A 21,188-nucleotide genomic window follows, 5' to 3' on the forward strand; every position below is an offset into this window, starting at 1 on the left:
AACATTCCACAGGATCTATGGTCCCCTGGCGCTGGGCAGCTGACTTTCTCAGTCAATTGTCGCAAACAGCCAACAGCCAAGCCCAAACCACCTGTTGACCAAGCAGTATATCTGCACCCAACCAACAAAGTTGCTCAAGCTTACCCTATAAGAAGAGCAAGAAGCAAGGTGAACATGTCCTATTAATAAATGAAAACTCACTGTGTCCAGAAGCAGGAGTTAATCCTGTCATGATGGTTATGTGGGGGTGGGGGTGTTTGCTGAGCAGGGGGTCAAGGGACTCATGACGTCTCTTGATGACCTAGTAAGATTCTCTAGTTAGATTCATTGCTTAATTTCTACCATATGACTTTGTGGAATTCAGTGCAAATCCTGCTGATTATAGCTGGTGACCACAAAAGGACACAGAATTTGCTCTTACCTGTCTTCTAGGACAGGTGGTGATCAAGAGGGATCCACTTCACACAACCCCTTGCCAGAGATTTATAAAACCTCTGGTATGCTGGTTACTATAAAACATAATGCAGCTGGGCATGGTGGCTCACACCTATAATCCCAACACTTTGGGAAGCCGAGGAAAGCGGATCACCTGAGGTCAGGAGTTTGAGACCAGCCTGGCTAACACGGTAAAACCCCATCTCTGCTAAAAATACAAAAATTAGCCAGACATGGTGGTGAGCACCTGTAATCCCAGCTACTCAGGAGGCTGAGGCAGGAGAATCACCTGGACCCAGGAGGCAGAGGTTGCAGTGAGCCAAGATCGTGCCACTGCACTCCAGCCTGGGCAACAAGAGCAAAATTCCATCTCAAAAAAAAAAAAAAAAAAAGAAAAAAGAAAAAGCCACCACCACATAATGCAAGAACTCTCACCCTAAAGCTACAGGCAGCAACATGCTCCCCCTAAAAACAAATTATAGTCTCTTACCCCACATAATGAACTATGAAAGATAACTGAGTAGTCAAATAAATTAATCTTTTGGGCATTATTTTTCCACAGAATAGACTCAATAAAAGAACTAGGAGAAAAGTGCTTCAATTAAGCAAAGATCTAAATACTCTAAACAAGGCCAACCTCTTAATCTAAGCTGATTATTTCCATACAAGAGAATTCAATTCTAGAACTGCAGGTATAAAATCAACTTGTAATAATAAAGACAAAAGTTTCAAAGAAAAATCATAAACACAAATGCAAACTGAATCCTGCTTTAATTCAAGTTTGTGGAGAAAAAAGTCCTACAGAAACATTCCACAGAATTTTCTGGAAAAGAGGGATCACAACCACCCCTATAAAAAGGAGACTGAGAGTAATTCATAGCTCACCAAGTTCTCTCTGTATCAAATTCCCAGAATACCCAGAAGATTTCTTCACCAGCTCAGTCCTGACTCACCCTCTTCAATCTTTATTTCATCAGAAGACAAAGGGTCATATTATTTAAAATTATTCTAGCCTCAAGAAATTTACAGACTTGAAGTAGTAGAGCATTCAAAACTTAAATAACTTTAACAAGAAAGTCAGCTGATCTTAACAAGTTACTCTGCTAGTAAATGGGAAATGGACTGAATCATCCTAGACATAATTTCATTAGGGCTGGAAACCACCCAGGGGAGAGTAGCACAATTATACCATTTTGTAATCCACATTCACAAAAAGTTTTGCTACACAAATGAAGAAAACTTTGTGCCCATAGACAACTTATTTTTTAAAACATCACTCCCCAAAAGTAGCCATGTTTCCACTTTTGTTCCCTTCTCCATATCAAAAATACCAACTTGATTTCTTCAGGAGGAATGGACAATCCAAGTTTATACAGTGGGCTGGAAAAAGAAAACATTGAAAAGTCTAAAAGCAGGAAATAAACAAAGCTGGGAGGGAAGACAATAAGAGTTGTTTGTTTCTAATTCATTCTGAAACCCAAGGCTTGTATTCACCAGTCCTTTCTGCTAAAGTCATCCAGCTATTGAAGAGGAGAGCCTGGAAGTAAAGTCTGTGGAGGAAAGGTAGTTGATTGATAAACTGTCCTACAGGTGACAGTCAAGGAGAGAAGAGGTAGAGGTTTGGTGGTTAATGAATAAGTTCCTGACTAACCAGCTCCTCTTCTTCTCTTGACTTAGATCAACCAATGTAGATGCGATGAAAATCATTGGCACCAAAAGCAGCATTACACTTGGGACATTTGCGCTGGCGGGTGTCATAGCGTGTCTTCACACACTCAAAGCAGAAGACATGAAAACACTTAGTAAGAACAGCATCCTTTTTACGCATGTTACAGCACGGACAGGTCAAGCGTGCCTAAAAAGAAAAGATGTCAGAGTTTGAGCAATCATGAAAGTTTATGATCCAAATGGCTCTCATATAGTACACAACCAAGAAGAGAACCCACAAGGCACTAAAAAAAGGGAGCATCATTTCCCCCAGTCTGCCAAAATAAACCATTCTCTTGTTACTATCATGTAAATTATTCTCCCAGTCTATTATGCCACTTAAAGCCTTGACAAAAAACAAATCACTGAGGCATTTTTTCTAACCTTGTAATCCTTAATCTCTTCCATCAGAATCTCATCACACTTGGGTACATTGTCTGGTTTCTTTGTGGTCTCCAGCTTCCTGCGAAGTCTAGAGATGTCCTCCTGTGGTAGGATAGCATACCTATTAGACACACTTACCCAAGTCTGCCATTTTTGAGAAAAATAATAGCTCTAACTTGAGTTTTCTGTTGTGAAAAGAGAGGACTTTCTGTCCTTTTATGTCCAATTATCTTGTAGAAATGTAGAGAACTGCAAATGGCAGACTATTTTCTTTTGTTTCAGAACAGGCAACCATATTGTATCCTCAAATTAGAATTGCATCTAACTATTACCAATTCAGACCTGTGAAAACACATCTAAGAAGAGTTTAGAGGATAGTCCACTTTGTTTTATGGTAACTAGTTTTAAGCTGAAGGTAGACTGGTTTAAAATAACTCAGATTTATGGATAAGGACAGAAAGACATCATGAGAAACAGCTGGCATGACAAAAATAGAGACATTATAGGAGAACTTGAAAATCCTCTACTGCTGCTATCCTGCTACTTCTTTAACAATTTACTAATTCATTAATTTAACAAATATTTATTTTGTGCCTACTAGGTACAAGGCACCATAAAAGGGTCTGAGGATATGGCAGTGAAGAAAACATTTACCCTCTTCCCTCAACAAACTCCCTCAAGTCTAGCAGGAAATGGCATACACTGGACTAATGATTCTTTCATGATATGAGTCACTTCTGACCTCAGAAAACACCTAAAAGGTGACAAGAAAAGACAACTGCTTTTACCTGGGCTCGTTTGAAATTGAACATGTCCTTTTCTTTGGTAACACTGTTCTCCACGATCTCATCCTGAAAATCATGCAGCTTCTTCTGAGCCAACTCCAGTTGTGCTTTGAGGTCATCTGCAAGCTGGGCTGCCTCCATTGCCTATGTAGGATGTACAAACAAGTAACACCATTGTATCGTCTCTTATTCCCAGTGAGGCAAAATGTTAGCCAAAGTTGACGGAATAAAGCAAACTTATAATTTCAACAGTGTTATACTTATTTGTTCCACTGAGACTATCATTAGATTAATCAATCATACCTTGCGCTTATTCATCTCTAAGGCTTGGGTCCTAAGACCCAGCTCTTTCTCTCCTGTGCCAATGTTGCTCTGTAACAGATGCTCCTTCTCCTCCAGTTTCCTTACTACCTGTAGCTGGGCATCAACCTTTGAACAGAAAATCAGATTTTAACACAAATGAAAAGTTAAAAAACAAACAAACAAAAAAAACTATTCTGTTAATCTTTAAGCCCAAAAAATACAATGTTAGAAATCTCAAACTATTACCGATTTTGCCCATGAACCCTTCAAAATACATCAAGACTATGATAACTGAAAGCTTTACTTTTAATATAAAATATTGTGGAAGATTCAAATAAGAGTCTGAAAAATGACTGAAAAGATTCTTTTCCAAATTGCCAAAAATAGAGACTATCACATGCTAATGCTTAAAACCCGGTAATTCATACTACAGCATATAAATTGAACTCAAACAAAAGTCCAAGAGTATTCCCTTCAGAACAGCTAGCTATTCTAAAAGAGTCTTTTTTGAAATTAACGCACAAAGGAGAATCAAACAATATTAAAGTGTAAAAAGTAAAATCACAAACACCCACCTCCTAACCTCACCCACAACTCATCCCAATATGTGGAGGTAACCATTCTAACAGTTTCTCATGCCACCTTCAAAAAGCATATCAAAAAGATAGTCCACCATGATCAAGTGGGTCTTATACCAGGGATGCAGGGGTGGTTTGACATCCAGAAGTCAATAAATGTGATACACCATATAAACAGAATTAAAAACAAAAATCACACGATCATCTCAATAGATGCAGAAAAAGCATTTGACAAAACCCAGCATCCTTTTATGATTAAAATCCTCAGCAAAATCAGCATAGAAGGGACATATCTTAAGGTAATAAAAGCCATCTATGATAATCCCACAACCAACATTATAATGAACAAGGAAAAGTTGAAAGCATTCTGCCTGAGAACCAGAACAAGACACAGATGTCACTCTCACCACTTCCATTCAACATGGTACTGGAAGTCCTAGCCACAGCAATCAGACAAGAGAAAGAAATAAAAGGCATCCAAATTGGTAATGAGGAAGTCAAACTGTCACTGTTTGCTGATCACATTATCATATACCTAGAGAACCCTAAAGACTCATCCAAAAAGCTGCTAGAACTGGTAAATGCATTCAGCAAAGCTTCAGCATACAAAATTAATGTGCACAAATCAGAGCTCTGCTAAACACCAACAGCAACCAAACTGAGAATCATATCAAGAACTCAACCCCTTTGACAATAGCTGCAAAAAAATAAAATAAAATATTTAGGAATATACTTAACCAAGAACGTGAGATACCTTGACAAGAAAAATTACAAAACACTGCTGAAAGAAATCATAGATGACACAAACAAATGGAAATACATCCCATGCTCATGGATAGGTAGAATCAATATTGTGAAAATTACCATACTGCCAAAACCAATCTACAAATTAAATGCAATTCCCATCAAAATGCCAACATCATTCTTCAAGGAACTAGAAAAAACAATCCTAAAATGCATATGGAACCAAAAAAGAGCACGTATAGCCAAAGCAAGACTAAGCAAAATGAACAAATCTGGAGGCATCACATTACCTAATTCAAACTATACTATAAAGAAATAGTCATGGCAAGGTGCAGTGGCTCACGCCTGTAATCCCAGCACTTTGGGAGGCCGAGGCAGGCAGATCACGAGGTCAGGAGATTGAGACCATCCTGGCTAACAGTGAAACCCCATTTCTGCTAAAAATACAAAAAATTAGCCGGGCGTGGTGGCGGGCATCTGTAGTCCCAGCTACTTGGGAGGCTAGGGCAGGAGAATGGCATGAACCCAGGAGGCGGAGCTTGCAGGGAGCCGAGATCACACTACTGCACTCCAGTCTGGGCAACAGAGCAAGACTCTGTGTCAAAAAAAAAAAAAAAAAAAAAAAAAAAAAAAAACAGAAAAAAAAAAAAACCCACAGTCACAAAAACAGCATGGTACTAGTATAAAAATAGGCATATAAACCAATGAAACAGAATAGAGAACCCAGAAATAAAGCCAAATACGTAAAGGCAATTGATTTTTGACAAACCAAACAAAAATATAAAGTGGGAAGGGACACCCTATTCAACAAATGGTGGTGTGATAATTGGCAAGCCACATGTAGAAGAATGGAACTGGATCCTTATCTCTCACCTTATACAAAAATCAACTCAAGGTGGGTCAAAGATTTAAATCTAAGACCTGAAACCATAAAAATTCTAGAAGGCAACATTGGAAAAACCTTTCTAGACACTGGCTTAGGCAAAGACTTCATGACCAAGAACCCAAAAGCAAATGCAACAAAAGAAACAGTAAATAGATGAAAATTAATTAAACGAAAAAGCTTCTGCACAGCAAAAGAAATAATCAGCAGAGTAAACAGACAACCCATAGAGTGGCAGAAAAAAATCTATACATCCAACAAAGGACTAACATCCAGTATCTACAAGGAACTCAAACAAATCAGCAAGAACAAAACAAACAATCCCACCAAAAAGTGGGCTAAGGATATGAATACACAATTCTCAAAAGAAAATATACAAATGGCCAACAAACATAAGAAAAATGCTCAACATCATTAACTATCAGGGAAGTGTAAATCAAAACCACAGTGCGATACCACCTCACTCTGCAGGAATGGCCATAATCAAAAAATAATAGGTGTTGGCATGGATATGATGAAAAGGGAACACTCTTACACTATTGGTGGGAATGTAAACTAGTACAACTACTATGGAAAACAGTACGGAGATGACTTAATGAACTAAAAGTAGATCTACCACTTGATTCAGCAATCCCACTTCCAGGTATCTACCTAGAAGAAAAGTCGCACCATGGAATACTACTCAGTCATAAGAAGGAACAAAATAATGGCATTTGCAGCAATATGGATGGAATTGGAGACCAATATTCTAAGTGAAGTAACTCAGGAATGGAAAACCAAACATTGTATGTCTTTACTCGTAAGTAGGAGCTAAGCTATGAGGATGCAAAGGCATGAGAATTATACAATAAACTGTGGGGACTTGGCAGAGGGAGGTAAGGGACAAAAGACTACACATTGGGTACAATGTACACTGCTTGGGTTATGGGTGCACCAAAATCTTGGTATCACCACTAAAGAACTTATTCATGTAACCAAACACCACCTGTTCCCCAAAACCTATGGAAATTAAAAAAAAAAAAAAAAGTAAAATCACACATACCTCCTAATCTCACCCACAACTCATCCCAACATCCAGAGGTAACGATTCTAACAGTTACTCATGCAGCCTTCCAGAAATTTTTAAAATACACAGCACAGCCACACAAGTAAACATACACTTTAATGCAAAAAGGGTAACAAAATAAGTCAGTTGATTTTCAGACATGTTTCCATATTAGCAGATCCATATTTGACAGCTACACTGTACTCTTTTGCAGGAATAACAGTAGAGATGTATAATTTATTTACCAATACCCTAATAATGAACATTTAGTTTTCAAATTTTTTTCCATCACAAAAAAATGCCAAAATAATCATTCTTTAATTTGTATCATCATGTAGAAAGCACCCTATTTCAACAGAATAGAAAGCTCTACTCATCCTAATTACCTGAGTCTTCAGAGTCAAAACCTGGTCTGCCAGCTCCTCCTTCTCTTCTTTAAGCAATTTATGGATCTGATTGGACTTGATACGCTCTGACATGAGCTTGAAATTTGCATCATCCTTCTCCCGCAATTGCTGCATCAAACGGATATTTTGCTCCTGCATGTCTTCAAAGGCCTGGCCTGTGACATCCATCTCAGAGAGGAGTGCTTCTTCTTCCTAAAGGATGGAGGAAGAGATTTCATTTTAGAAGAATCTTTCAACTTCAATGGATGAGCACCGGAAACTAAACTTTCCAACTGTTCACTTAGATATAAATTAATTTAGTGACAGAGTTTTAAGAAGCTGTGTTTTGTCAGTAGGCATACAAAAGCTCTATTATCTGAAGTCACTGGCACCAATTGTTGATCTGATACTTATTAGTTGACCTGTACTCAAAGTCAGTTAAAGCAGACAATAATTGTATTTACCTTAATCTAGACAAACAGATCAAGCAGCAATTGGTTAAGAGTATTTCCATCGTAACTTCTCACATTTTCTCATGCTTTTCTGCAATTAGAATACTGGATCTACAGGATTTCCAGCAGGTGCAAACATCTAAAGCCTTGTAACAATCTGATAGGTGAAGACTGGTATCTAATAATAGCTTTACTTTGTATCTATCTCATTATAAGTGAGACTGAGCATCTTTCCATGTGGTTAAGACCACTTGCATTCTTTCTATAACCTATTCACTTCTTTTGCCTATTCTTTCATTAGATTCTTGAGTTTTTTCCCCCTATTTTGGAGAGGTTTTTTTTTTTTTTTTTTTTTTTGTATCAGATAAGCCTTCCTTATAATAAGAGTTAGGCCGGGCGCGGTGGCTCAAGCCTGTAATCCCAGCACTTTGGGAGGCCGAGACGGGCGGATCACGAGGTCAGGAGATCGAGACCATCCTGGCTAACACAGTGAAACCCCGTCTCTACTAAAAATACAAAAACTAGCCGGGCGAGGTGGCGGGCGCCTGTAGTCCCAGCTACTCGGGAGGCTGAGGCGGGAGAATGGCGCAAACCCGGGAGGCGGAGCTTGCAGTGAGCTGAGATCGGGCCACTGCACTCCAGTCCGGGCGACAGAGCGAGACTCCGCCTCAAAAAAAAAAAAAAAAAAAAAAAAAAAAAAGAGTTAAAAATATTTTTTACTTTTTGTCATTTAATCTTTTGGCTTTGCTAACAGTGTTTTTTGCAATGTAGAAGTTTTGTAGCATTTTAAAAAATATTTCAAAATTACCAATTTTTTGTTCATGTTTTCCAGCCTTTTATTCATAGAAAGGTCTCTACTCCAAATTAGAAAAGAATTTAAAGGTGTTCTAGCTTTTTGATGGATGCATTTTTTTAAATATCATATCTATGATCCATTTGGAAATCATCCTAGTGTAGAGCATTCAAATATGTATCTAACTTTTTTCTAATTTTTTTTTTTTTTACTTTTGTCCCATCACGTCAGTTTTTCTTTTCCCCACTGATTTAAAACTATGTATTTAGCATATAATGAATATCATGTGTACTTTCATCTATTTCTCAAGTTTCTATTCAGTTCTAATAGTCTGTCTAGTAGTCCCAAGCCATTTTACCTACAGAAACTTTATGTTTTAATATATGGAAGAGACCCCAGAGCTGTTCTCTTTCAATTTCTCTTGTTACTCTTGTTTACTTTTCCACATGTACTTTAAAACCAGTTTGTCTAGTACCAAAATAAACAAAAGCATAACTTAAAAAAAGCACTTGCATGAGATCACATTACATTAATACATAAACTTAGAAAGACTGAACATTTTTAAGATAGTGAGTCGTCCTATACAAGAACAGTGTCTTTCTTTTTACTTGTTCTAGAACTCATAATAGTACAATTTCCTGATAATTACCTTGAGAGAGGGAAGAAAAAAAAAAGTGGCAATTACCAGATTTAAGAAAAGTCAAAATTATACTTTTTCTTTGAAACGGAGTTTCGCTATTGTTGCCCAGGCTGGAGTGCAATGGCGTGATCTCGGCTCACTGCAACCTCTGCTCCCAGGTTCCAGTGATTCTCCTGCCTCAGCCTCCCAAGTAGTTGGGATGACAGGCATGCGCCACCACGCCCAGCTAATTTTGTATTTTTTTAAAAAGAGACGGGGTTTCTCCATGTTGGTCAGGCTGGTCTTGAACCCCCGACTTCAGGTGATCCACCCACCTCAGCCTCCCAAACTGCTGGGATTACAGGCAGGAGCCACCGCACCTGGCCCAAAATTATACTTTTTAACAAAAGGAATGTGTATAGGATCTAATGAAGTTCTTTTCAAGGCACTTCATGATCAACTTACAATTAAACCTACTCCATCTCACTGTTATTTTGCTATTTCTTAGAAACAATGAAGGTGTACTAACAGAGAACACATATATGGTTTTTCCAAGTATTTTCAGTATCTTTATTATTGAATGTTAATAAAAATTCACTGGGATTTAAAAATAAATACATATTCATTATGAGGAAGAGAACAATCTCTGTAGTTCTATGACTGCAATAGCCATAGTTAACATACTGCTTAATCAATATGTACTATATTGGTTAATATATTATATCCTTATTATATATAAATCACGTATTTATAAGCACAGCTTTTCTATGTAGTATATGTACTACATAGAAATATATAATATATATTTATAAGCATAGTTTTCTTAGTTTCATATATTTGTAATCATAATGTATATAAAATCTTACATCTTATTTTTCATTTTATATTCATTATAACCCTTAATTTCAGGTCAGCAAAGAAAGACTAGATCTTCAATAAATGTCCACTTAAATAACAGTAAATTTCCTGCCTCGCAAACACACAAAACAAAATAACAGAAATATTAAAGACTTGAAGGTAAGAATTAAAACACACACACAAAAAGGAAAAACACACATTCATCAAAAAAAGACCAAAATAAAAAAGCAAATTTTACTGGCAGTAACTTATTGTCAAGTAACATTTACTCAAAAAGTCAATTAAATAAAGAAAGTGTGTCCACCTGCTTGGCCATGGCTAGCTTCTTCTGTAGGTATTCTATCTGCTCCTCCACTGCCCGGATCTTCCTCAAGGCATCCTCATCAGCCATTTTCTTGTTCTCTTTCTTCTCTTTATCTTCCAGATCCTTGAGTCTTTGCCTTAGATCTTCCAACTATAGGAGGAAAAAAATTGCATAAAAATAAAAAGTTGTAATACATTTTCAAAAATCAATGAATACTGTGCAAAGATGGAGGGTCCGTAATACCAAAAGAATCTTTACAGAATTATAGAACAAGATACATAATATACTAAAGCATCACATAGCAACGTATGTTTTAACATCACTCCATTCCACTATGGCATGCTTCTATAAGCAACATTTTTGAGAAGTGCACAGGTACCTTTCTTTAGAATAGTGGTTCTCATTCTTTTTTTAGGCCTCAAAATTTTAAGAGCGTAAGACATTCCTCCCAAAAGTAATGAAAAAGATTATCTCTGTAGCAATGAATTACATAGGAAAAACAAGGAATAAATACTTTGAAAAGCCTACTGATAACCCCAGTAATTCAGATATATTTTACCATCCTATGGAGAGTTTTAAAATCTCTACTTTAGATAGTCTTTCAAAAGGCAGAAAATGTTGCACTTAAACACTAATTTTAAAGATAAAGAAAGAAATTATATCCTTGGCAAGTATGAAGGAAAATCCCACAAATGAAGATTTTAACCAGAAGGACAGGTAATAGCAGACTAGAATACCTCTGCCTTAGACTTCTTCTCAGCTGCCATCAGCTGAACTTTGTCTCTCTGTTCCTTTGGGGCAGAGCGGTACATATCCAGCAATAGTTTCATCTCCTTTTGGCTCTCTTGTGCCTTCCTATGACAGGCGTAGTACAAGGAGGGGCACAATGTAATAAGAAAATAAAGGTCATCAGAGCAAGGGAATTTTGATTGAGTAGAACATTTTAAAAACAGCTTCATTTTACATTTCATATCACACCTAACAGAAAAAATTTTGCACAGACTATCAAAAGACTTTTGGATAAGCTAAGAAAGTACAGAAAAGTAAGCTGTATAAAAATGAATCATTTCTCCCTTCAGACGAAGTCCTCTAACAAAGTTATAAAACAGACATTTGTACACTTGTTATACAGGCAAATTTCTGTGGCCCCCAACCTTGAGTAAGTGAGATTCAGTACTAGGTCTGGGGATGGAGCCCAAAAATGTATTTAAACAAGTCACTCAGATGATTCTGATACCACACCAGAAAAAAAAAAAAAAAAAAAAAAAGAAAAGAAAAGAAAAAAAAATTGCCTTAAGGAGTTCAAGAGGGAGAAAAAAGAAAAAGGAAAAATTTGAAAGTCTGAGCTATACTGTTAATCCTAGATTTGACAGCTGAATGATTAACCATCAGCTGAAGACTAAAACTTCACCTCTTATTAAATTACTAAACATCTTAATTATACTTTCATATACCAAAGGAGTTCAAGCATTTTGAGCACAGTGGTCCCTCAAATCCAAATATCAACAAAGGGTCAACCATAGAAAATAAGGAGCAAGAAGTAAGCCACTCTGCCAGAGAAGTTATTGGTTATACAGGAGAAGGGCCAATGGCATAAGGTTATGACACAGATAAATTCACCGAGTTAAAGGTCTATCTTAGTGTTTCAATGTCTATAGGAGTAAATCTCCCAAGAAAGATCTGGTATATTCACAAACCAGTTAACTCTCAGGCAAATAGATCAGATATTACTCAAGTTACAGTGATACATAAATACTCCACTTAGTATCCTTTAAATTACGATTAACACCAGCAATCTGCTCAAATCCAGTGAAGAACAGTAGTTAATTTCTAATAATTCTCAGACATGTCACCTCAGTCATGACATCCTTTTCCTTAATTTGGATTCATGGAAAATAAGGCTACAATCATCGGTTTACTGATACTTGATCACTGAACCAAAGTAGTAAACAGCCATGAAGGCCATTTTGGCTGTGCACTTGAACAAGACTTGAAACCAAATTAATTGTACAATCTAAACCATTACAACAATCAGATAAGCCATGCCATCATCCAAACATTTCATGCAGGATGTCTTAATCTTAGCTTTTCTCTTAGCTTTTCAGTCAGAAACTGTTACTCTAAATATGGCTCTTACTTGAGTTCAATCTTCAACTGTTTGATAATTTCTGCTTCCTTTTTCCTTCCATCATCATGTTTGCCTTTCTCTTTATCCTTAGCAGAATCTCTCTCTTTTTCTGACTCTTTTAGCTTCTGTTTCTCTCGTTCTCTCTCCTTCTCCTTCTCCCGTTCTCTTTCTCGTTCCCTCTCCTTCTCCCTCCTTTCACGTTCTCGCTCTTCTTCATCCCGTTTAGATTTGATTTCATTGGCATCCTCCTGAGATGCCTTTGAAGCTGAGGACTGGGAGGATAAGTCCTCAGAATCTGGTTTTAGCTCTGCAGGCTCATCCTTAGGGTCCTCAGTACTAGACTGGGACTGGAGGAGGGCACTACCACTACGCAGACGTGTCTGGGAGAACAAAGAAAAGAAAGATGCACATCTCTAGTGATAACCACATTGCCCACCTCATTCAAAAACAGCTTTACGACATTAATAGCAAATGATATTTATTCTATTCCTTCTGGTTACCTTGTTCAGGTCAGACTGCGCTTCTCTCAATTTCCGCTTATATCTCAGGACCTCCCCTTTCAGCTGGTGATTGTGATTCTGGAGGCTACTGATGAGGTGGCGCATCTCCCGGTTTATAGGGCCTTAAACACAGGAACAGCAATGTTATGAGGAACCGTGGTAAGGGCAAAGGCACAGAGAGAGCAGAACACATCAGGAGGCACAGAAATAGGGAGAATTACCAAAGAAAAGATTCCCTCTCAGAAGATGGGAAAAAAAACTGGTCAACTTGAGTTAAAAAACAAACACCCAGGCTGTGAACCGAAATGAATTATAGGATTTAAGGTACTCAGGACTTCTGAGTTAAAGTCAGCATTTACAAACCCTGGGGTCTGTATTGTATCTTTCAAGTTATTTACAGCAAACTATAGCATGGAGTGAGAATCATTATACCTGCTTGTTCATTGGCAGCAAGGGTCTGCTCAAATTCTATCCTCAGCATTTCATACTCCTTGCGGACCTGGGCCAATGTATCTTCTAGCTGAATTACTTCAGTCCTCAGCTTCTTATGAAGACTAACCTCATCTCGCTACACACAGATAAAGGAACCAATAAAAAATTCTTATTAAAATGTAGAAATATCATCATATTCTATTATTCTGTCTCCTAAATTTGATCTGGAAGAATCTAAAAAGAGAAAAAATGTATCAATAATAGATTACTCTGAAAATTTCCAGTTCAATCTATACATAATGAAACCAGATATCTACAAAAGACTAATTTGGAAACTGACAGGATACTGAAGAACTGAAGAAAATGGCCCCCAATTCTGAGAATATTAGAATTTAATTGGAGAACTAAACTATAAAACAGTATATAAACATATGTAAAATAGTATTCAATTCATTTGTCAGGTATATATTAAAAGACCAACTGTTATAATCATTACCTTAAAAACTATGGAAGATACAGAAATGAACATATGAATAAAAGTTTCTATCTTTTAAAAAAATCATCTACTGGTGCCATTATATGCTATAATGGCATGTAAGTAATTTTGCAGCTTCTACCCACTATGTTCTCCCATACATGCAAGCTCTAGCCGTATTGAACTATTTCTCATGCTCTCTCACACCATTATATATGCTGTTCTCATGCTGGGAATTCCTCTTATCCTAATTTCAACTACCAATAGACTTGTATTTATCCTTAACATTTATACCTTACTTTTTCAAGTGGAATCAGGAAACTTCCATAGTCAAATCAGACACTCTGTTCTCATCTATCACATCTTTTGGCTATGCTGCCATTGAACCACATTGCATTCTAATGGATACTATTCTCCCACTACCGCAGACTACAAGATCTGTGCGGGCAGGAATTCTGTTGTCCCATCTTTATATGCCCAATACCTACCAGAGTAAAGACCTACAGTCACTCTATGAATGACAGCTGAATGAATGAGAGATTAATTGCACGTGAGTAAAACTGTAAAATTTAGGAGGCAGGAAAGTTTACATACAAAAGACAAGGCAAGGCTGTTACCTCAATGAGCTCAACCTGGTGCTGGTGGGTTCCCCTGGTGCCATGAAGCAGGGTCCGAGCCTCATCCAAGTGTGCTTTCAACTGTAGGCTCTCATTATACAGGACGGAGAACTGTGACTGCATGCAACGATATTCTGGAGTTTCCTTAACGACTTGCTCCACTGCACTCCGCAATTCCACCTTAGGAGGGGCCAAAGCAAAGGAAAGTCAGAAACAGAATCTAGCATGAAGAAGCCCCAGAGGCGAGACAGGCAGTAAAATTTTGAACTCACTGATGTCCTACACAATAGAGACAATTTTATAAAGATTATTAAGTTATCTACCCATTGCTCTAGTTATACAAAATCTACCCCCAAATTAAATTAGACTAACTAGGAGATGGTACCTGGATATACTGTATTCTTTCCTCCTAGAATTGTTTTGATATGTGTTTTATATTTGCCACCAGAAGAGTGAAATTTGTCAGGACACTTATTTTAAAAACATAGTTGAGGACCCCAGTCACTAACTTGTCCTCTTTAATAACAGTGACAGAGAAAAAAATTGGACAGGTTATCAAAAATAGTTATGCCTCTCCTAAGCAACTATCTGCTTTAATTACTCAAACACTTTTAACTGATTTAACTTAGGTTGTTTTTGTTTTGTTATTTTTCAGTTCAAACATCTTTATTCATATTATTTAACCTAGAAACGAATTATAAAATAGAGATGACTATGATCAAAAGAGGAGTGAGGAAAACTTCCAGAATCTCTTTTCTTCTCCTAAGAACCTAAGAGGAAAATTCTTCTGGGCAGATTTGAAGACCAACAGGATCACCGATCGTGTTTCTTTCTCTGTTTTGGTAGCAAAAAACTGCAGAGCCAAATCTGTGGAACCACTTTGGCAAGTAGTGACATGTGAATGGCCTCCCTCCCACAGTATATATACGCCTCCTGCAAACATCTTGTATACAAGCCCCACTTTTTTCATGCAATTTGGATCCTCACCCTAGTTTACCCTACTTTTCATTTTTCTCAACAACTCCTATATTAGAGCATCTTGATTTAGTCTACATATCTTTGTTGCTTTAAATCCTTTTCAGGATAAGGCAGGGGATATATAAATAAGTAAATATGTAAATAAAGAAGTAAATATATCAACAAAACTTAACATTCTTTCTTGTTCCCCCCAGCTTTATTAAGGTATAATCAACAACAAAAAATTATACATATTTAGGGTATACAACGTGATGTTTTGCTATACATATACACTGTGAAATCATTACCACAATCCAGCTAATCAACAAATCCATCACCACAGTTACCCTTTTGTGTGTGGCAAGAACATTTAAGATCTGCTCTTAGCATATTTCAAGTACACAATACAGTATTAATTACAGTCACCATGCTACACATCGCCAGACCTTATTCATCCTGCATAACTAAAACTTTGTACCTTTTCCCTAACATCTCTCCATTTCCCCAACCCCGGTAACCACCATTCTATACTCTGCTTCCAAGAATTTGACTTTTTTAGATCCCACATGTAAGTGAGATCATGCAGTATTTCCCTTTCCGTGCTTGGTTTATTTCAGTTAGCATAATGTCCTCTAGGTATATCCATGCTGTTGCACATACACACATACACACACACACAAACACACACACAAATATACACACACCACGTTTCTTTATCCATTCAGTGGATAGTTCTTTCATTTCCGTGGTTAAGGTTACTCACAATTTTTTTTAATGCTATTATAAATGGGATTGTTTTCTTAATTTCTTTTTTGTCTAGTTTGTTGTTAGTATATAGACACACAATTGTTTTTGTATGTTGATTTTGTAGCCTGCAACTTTACTGAATTCATTTATAGTTCTAACAGTTTTTTGTGGCGCCTGTAAGGTTTTCTATACATAAAGTCATGTCATCTATAAACAGAAACAACTTTACTTCTTCCTTTCTGATTATGAGACCTTTATTTCTTATCCTTGCCTAATTACCCTGGCTAGGACAAACGTAATGAGAGTGGGCATCTTTATCCTGTTCCTGATCTCAAAGGAAAAGCTTTCAACTTTTCGCCATTGGGTATAATGTTGGCCACGGGCTTGTTTTATATGGCCTTTATTATGCTGAAGTACACTTCTTCTACACCTAATTTGTTTAGAGTTTTATCATAAAAGGATGTTGGATTTTGTCTACATTTTTCTTATCCCTCAGAAATACGCAGATTCACAACTACGTATATACATGAGTTGATCAGCAAAACGTCTGATTTGACTGCCCTTCAGGCATGCGTTCCTACCTTCAGCTTTTCATTTTGTGTAGTGACCTCCTCAAAGTCTTGCCGAAGTTTCTCCAGCTCACAGAGACGGTTCTGAGCTAACTCTTTGTTCTCTTCAAGCTCTGCATTCATTTCCTCAAACTGGAGAGAAACAGAAAAATAGAGAATAAATAAGTATTTTTCTTAAATCATTTCTAAGCTTCCTATCTTCACTGATTCGCTCTTTCAGCAAAACCCCACGATGTCACTTGTGAATACAATCCTAAGTACCTAAGCACGAAGGCTGACATAAAGTCCAAAACACGTCCTAAGTCACTGATTTTACCTTCCGAGCATTGATAGTGATTGTGCCGCCATACAGACTGCTCCCCGCTCCATACACCTTATAACCTTTGGAATTTACCTACAGAGAAGACAAAGATTCTTTAGTGAGAGACTCTAAGATTTTAGTCTATAACCAATGTACCTTCAAAGGATGAGGTTTTTTCCTCAAGTACCATGTCCCAAGGTGAGTCTTCCTGTGAACACTCCTTAAAATGATTCTAGTCTCCAAGCCATAAAACAGCACTGACCCGTTCTAGGACTTCTGCTAAGTGTCGGTTGAGTCGCTGTTCCCTCTTTCGAATTTTGTCAATATCCCATTGCAGGTCATCAATCATGGACTCCAGGACAGACACTCGTGATTCAGCTGTCTCCACTTTACTCTGCAACTTGGAGAACTACATCCCAAAGACAGACATTCAGAAACATACAGCAAAAAAAGACCAAGTTAGAAAAGGACTGCCTAACATATCTAGCTTAAGTTCCAAATTCCACAATATTAACCCTTACTTATATGGAGTTATATAGAAAAGGGGCAAATAGAAGATGCTTCACACTCTTCCCAATGCAAGATTATAAAAATGAAATCATGGATTCCTCCAACAATTCTGGGTCAGTCATAATCATGAAAACTTTAAGTCTGAAGTCTATAAGAACTCCCAAAGAAAAGACCACCAAAGATTCAATAATTTTTCTACCTCTGAAAAGCACCATTTCCCTGGACAGACTACAAACTTATAAAAATTTTGCATTTTTTAAGAGATAAAAGATAATATCTTTCGTTTTGTTAGATAAATATTTTTTTTAAAACAACCATTTTTACCCCCAAATTTCTCTCTCCACATTCCCACAAAAGGTAATCCATTCAGAACAAAAGGAAAACTTCCATACACTTTTTCAAGCTCTCCCCAGAGCAATGTGGAGTCAGATACAATACGGTATACATTATACTATAATCTAGAGTCAGATACTCTAGGAGCTATACACCAGCTAGCACTATTTAGTATTTTAACTACTAAACTATTACATGTTCACATTAATCTATATATACCCTTTGTGCTAGGTTTTAAAATATGACACAAAAATCCTTTGAAAGTCCTCCCAACAAGAGGTGGGATCTTTGTTCCCTCCTCTTGAATCTGAGTCAACTTTAGAGACCCAATGGAAATGGCACTACATAATTTTGAGGCTACATCAGAGAGGCTATGAAGGTTCTACCTGGTGATCTTGGGATGCTCACTGGAAGAAGTCAGCCAACATGTAAAAATTCCAACCATCCTGAGACTACCATGATGAAGAAGCAACCTGTAGGTATCCCAGTGGACAATTAACCCAGCTGACAGGCAGCATCAACAGCCAGCCATGAGAGTCAACATGGACATCACACAGTTTAGCAAACAACTGCCCTCCAGGTTAGTAATACAATCTGAGATTTGCCAAAGGCCTAGAAAAGGAAGACCTCTCCATCTTGGTAGCACCTAGTCAATGTCTTAAAACATGACAAAAATATTTTATTTTCTTACTAGACTCCAGTTTATTTATAAGGGCTGCTATATTCTAACCCCTTTGAAGGTCCAGGATAATCCATATGAATTAATAAATTCCCCAGATGATATTCATGCAACCAGCCCAGCATGGACCTTAACACTGGAGTTCAGTAAACAAAGGCATATGAAGAACAAGAGCTTCGAAGTCAAACAGACCTACAGTCACAACACAGCTCAATCACTTTCTAGCTATGTGCCCTCAGAATAATCACTAACCTCTTTGAATTTATTTCTTCGGCAATAAAATGGGAGTTGTTTTGCCATTAGAGATAACAATCATAAAGTGCTTAAATTCTAGGCACTGAGCAAATGTAACTACTAAATTACTAATTAGCATGAGAATTCAGTGGCTAAACTAAGGTAGGGCAAATTCCAGTAGAATATATTTTGAACTAAATCAAAATGATAATCAGGAGTATCAGAAAAGTCATTTAAGGCCTATCATCACTTTATCTTGATCATTTTGTGTAAATAAATAAATGTCCAAATCTTGGCATGGTTTAACCATGGCATTATTTGTGCCCAAGTTTAGACTGAAAATTCACATTCCTCAAATTCCTAGGACATCATCAATACAGTAGGTTCTACTTCTCCATTCGCTGTTGAATTTCTACCACGCCATTCCTCAATAACATTATACAGTCTTTTATATTTAGGGTAATTCATTATTTGGAGGTGTGGAGTTGTGTTGTGCTTTGCAAAATCCCCCATGATAGGCCTTCTAGAGTAAGGTGATCTTTGAGGTGCTCAGAATTCTAAGTCAACGTCTGCCACAGCCCACTAGACACAGCCATCTCTCTTTTTTGGTTAAGTACCTCCTGAGACATGGTGCGATGCTTTTCCTGAAGAAGATCTGTCAATTCCTGTAGCCTCATATTCTCCTGTGCGAGGAAAGAGTTCAGCTCCTGCACTGCTTCCTCCACTATCAGATTATCTGGGGAAGAAGAACTATACTTTAATTTAGCATCTACAGTGTCTTTTTTCTTATTTTTATTTTTTGAGACAGAGTCTCACTCTATCTCCCAGGCTGGAGTACAGTGGCGCAATCTTGGCTCACTGCAACCTCTGCCTCCTGGGTTCAAGCCGATTCTCCTGCCTCAGCCTCCAGAGTGGCTGGGATTACAAGCGTGTGCCACCACACCCGGCTGATTTTTGTATTTTTAGTAGAGATGGGGTTTCACCATGTTGGACAAGCTGTTCTCTAACTTCTGACCTCATGTGATCCACCCGCCTCAGCCTCCCAAAGTGCTGGGATTACAAGTGTGAGCCACCATGCCTAGCCTATAGTGTCAAATTTTAAAACTGTGTATCCTTGGCCAGGTGTAGCAGTTCACGCTGTAATTCTAGCACCTTGGGAAGCCAAGGCAGGCCTATCACTTGAGACCAGGAGTTTGAGACCAGCCTGAATAACAAAGCAAGAATCGTATGCTCTTATCACATATTCTCATATCATATACTCTGAAATACTATGTTAGGAGCACTTCTGAAGCTCAAAAACCAAAATGTACACTACTATTTACAAAGCAGGTAGGTAAATCCATAGAACTTATTACACCAAGTTAGTATGTTTAAAATTAGAGTTGCAAACACTACAGCTGAAATCCAAATGTTATTAAATGAAACCAGATACTCTCAGGATATATACCACCCATCAGACGGAGTTATCAGGAAGAAAAACAGTTCTCTCATATCACCTCTTGGCATTACTCTTAGTATCAATACAGAACAGGTTGGTCATAGGGTGGTTTTCATGGCTTTCAATCGAGGATTGCCCATCAGAATCACTTGTGGAACTCTGAAAAGAAACATTTCCCTAGGACCTACCTCACACCTATTCAATAAGAACCTCCATGGGCAGAGCCAAAAATAAGAAAATGCTCAGAAAACTCACAAGATGATTCTGATTCATAACCTAAGTTAAGAAGTAGAGACTGAATTTTAGTCCTCTCAATATCCTAAGCACTGAGGACAGGGCCTAGAATACACTAAAAGCTCAATAAGTGTTTAGTCAATTTATAAACAAGCCCATAAATGCAATTATTTTGAATCAAAGAAACAAACATGTGAGAGGGGATGAACTTTCAAACAAGCTACAATTGATGCTATAATTCATACTTTATACATCTTTATCTATTAGAAAGCTCAGCTTACCAATGGCAATTGCCTTTTGTTTTAAAAATAATGGCATGGCTCTTTGTAATGTTTCTACATTTAACTTAAACCTGACCTTAAAATGCGTGTCATCAAATAGTAATTTTAAAGTCATTTGATATACTACTCATTTTATTCCCTTTTTAAATAAAACAATTATTTAACTTGATAATCATTTATGAAATCAAGTTTAACACAGTCTATGCACATGGCATATTAATTATCCACATTACTAAAATTTAACAATACCTTCTAACTATTCAATTAGAGCCAAAGGAGAAAGAAGCATATGTGCATACACAAAGCACCATTATTTTATATTAGGTGAGAGGGAGGTTCACATCCATTCATTCCCCATTGACCAAAAATCTACTAGATGCCAGATGCAGTGCCAGAAACTAGAGAAACAAAGAAGGGTGAGCCAAACCACTGAACCAAGACACAGTTTAGCTGGGGACATACAAGCAGATGTAATAT

General features: G+C 37.4%; 1 protein-coding gene across 1 annotated transcript in view; it reads right to left on the bottom strand.

Annotated features, from left to right (window-relative positions):
- Positions 1–1,187: 1,187 nt before the first annotated feature.
- RNF20 (ring finger protein 20) overlaps positions 1,188–21,188 on the bottom strand; it is a 28,531-nt gene continuing 8,530 nt past the window's right edge. Inside the window, exons 6-20 of the mRNA XM_010374154.2 lie at positions 19,376–19,494; positions 17,265–17,411; positions 17,018–17,095; positions 16,714–16,833; positions 14,429–14,608; positions 13,337–13,472; positions 12,905–13,026; positions 12,414–12,784; positions 11,014–11,131; positions 10,277–10,426; positions 7,251–7,463; positions 3,615–3,740; positions 3,315–3,455; positions 2,527–2,628; positions 1,188–2,290 (exon numbers count right to left, since the gene is read on the bottom strand). Of these exons, the coding sequence (XP_010372456.1) occupies positions 2,114–2,290; positions 2,527–2,628; positions 3,315–3,455; positions 3,615–3,740; positions 7,251–7,463; positions 10,277–10,426; positions 11,014–11,131; positions 12,414–12,784; positions 12,905–13,026; positions 13,337–13,472; positions 14,429–14,608; positions 16,714–16,833; positions 17,018–17,095; positions 17,265–17,411; positions 19,376–19,494 (2,300 nt within the window). The 3' untranslated portion in view covers positions 1,188–2,113. The remainder of the gene's footprint in view (positions 2,291–2,526; positions 2,629–3,314; positions 3,456–3,614; positions 3,741–7,250; positions 7,464–10,276; positions 10,427–11,013; positions 11,132–12,413; positions 12,785–12,904; positions 13,027–13,336; positions 13,473–14,428; positions 14,609–16,713; positions 16,834–17,017; positions 17,096–17,264; positions 17,412–19,375; positions 19,495–21,188) is intronic.

This window comes from Rhinopithecus roxellana, chromosome 16 (genome assembly GCF_007565055.1).
Source record: "Rhinopithecus roxellana isolate Shanxi Qingling chromosome 16, ASM756505v1, whole genome shotgun sequence".
NCBI classification, from domain to species: domain Eukaryota; kingdom Metazoa; phylum Chordata; class Mammalia; order Primates; family Cercopithecidae; genus Rhinopithecus; species Rhinopithecus roxellana.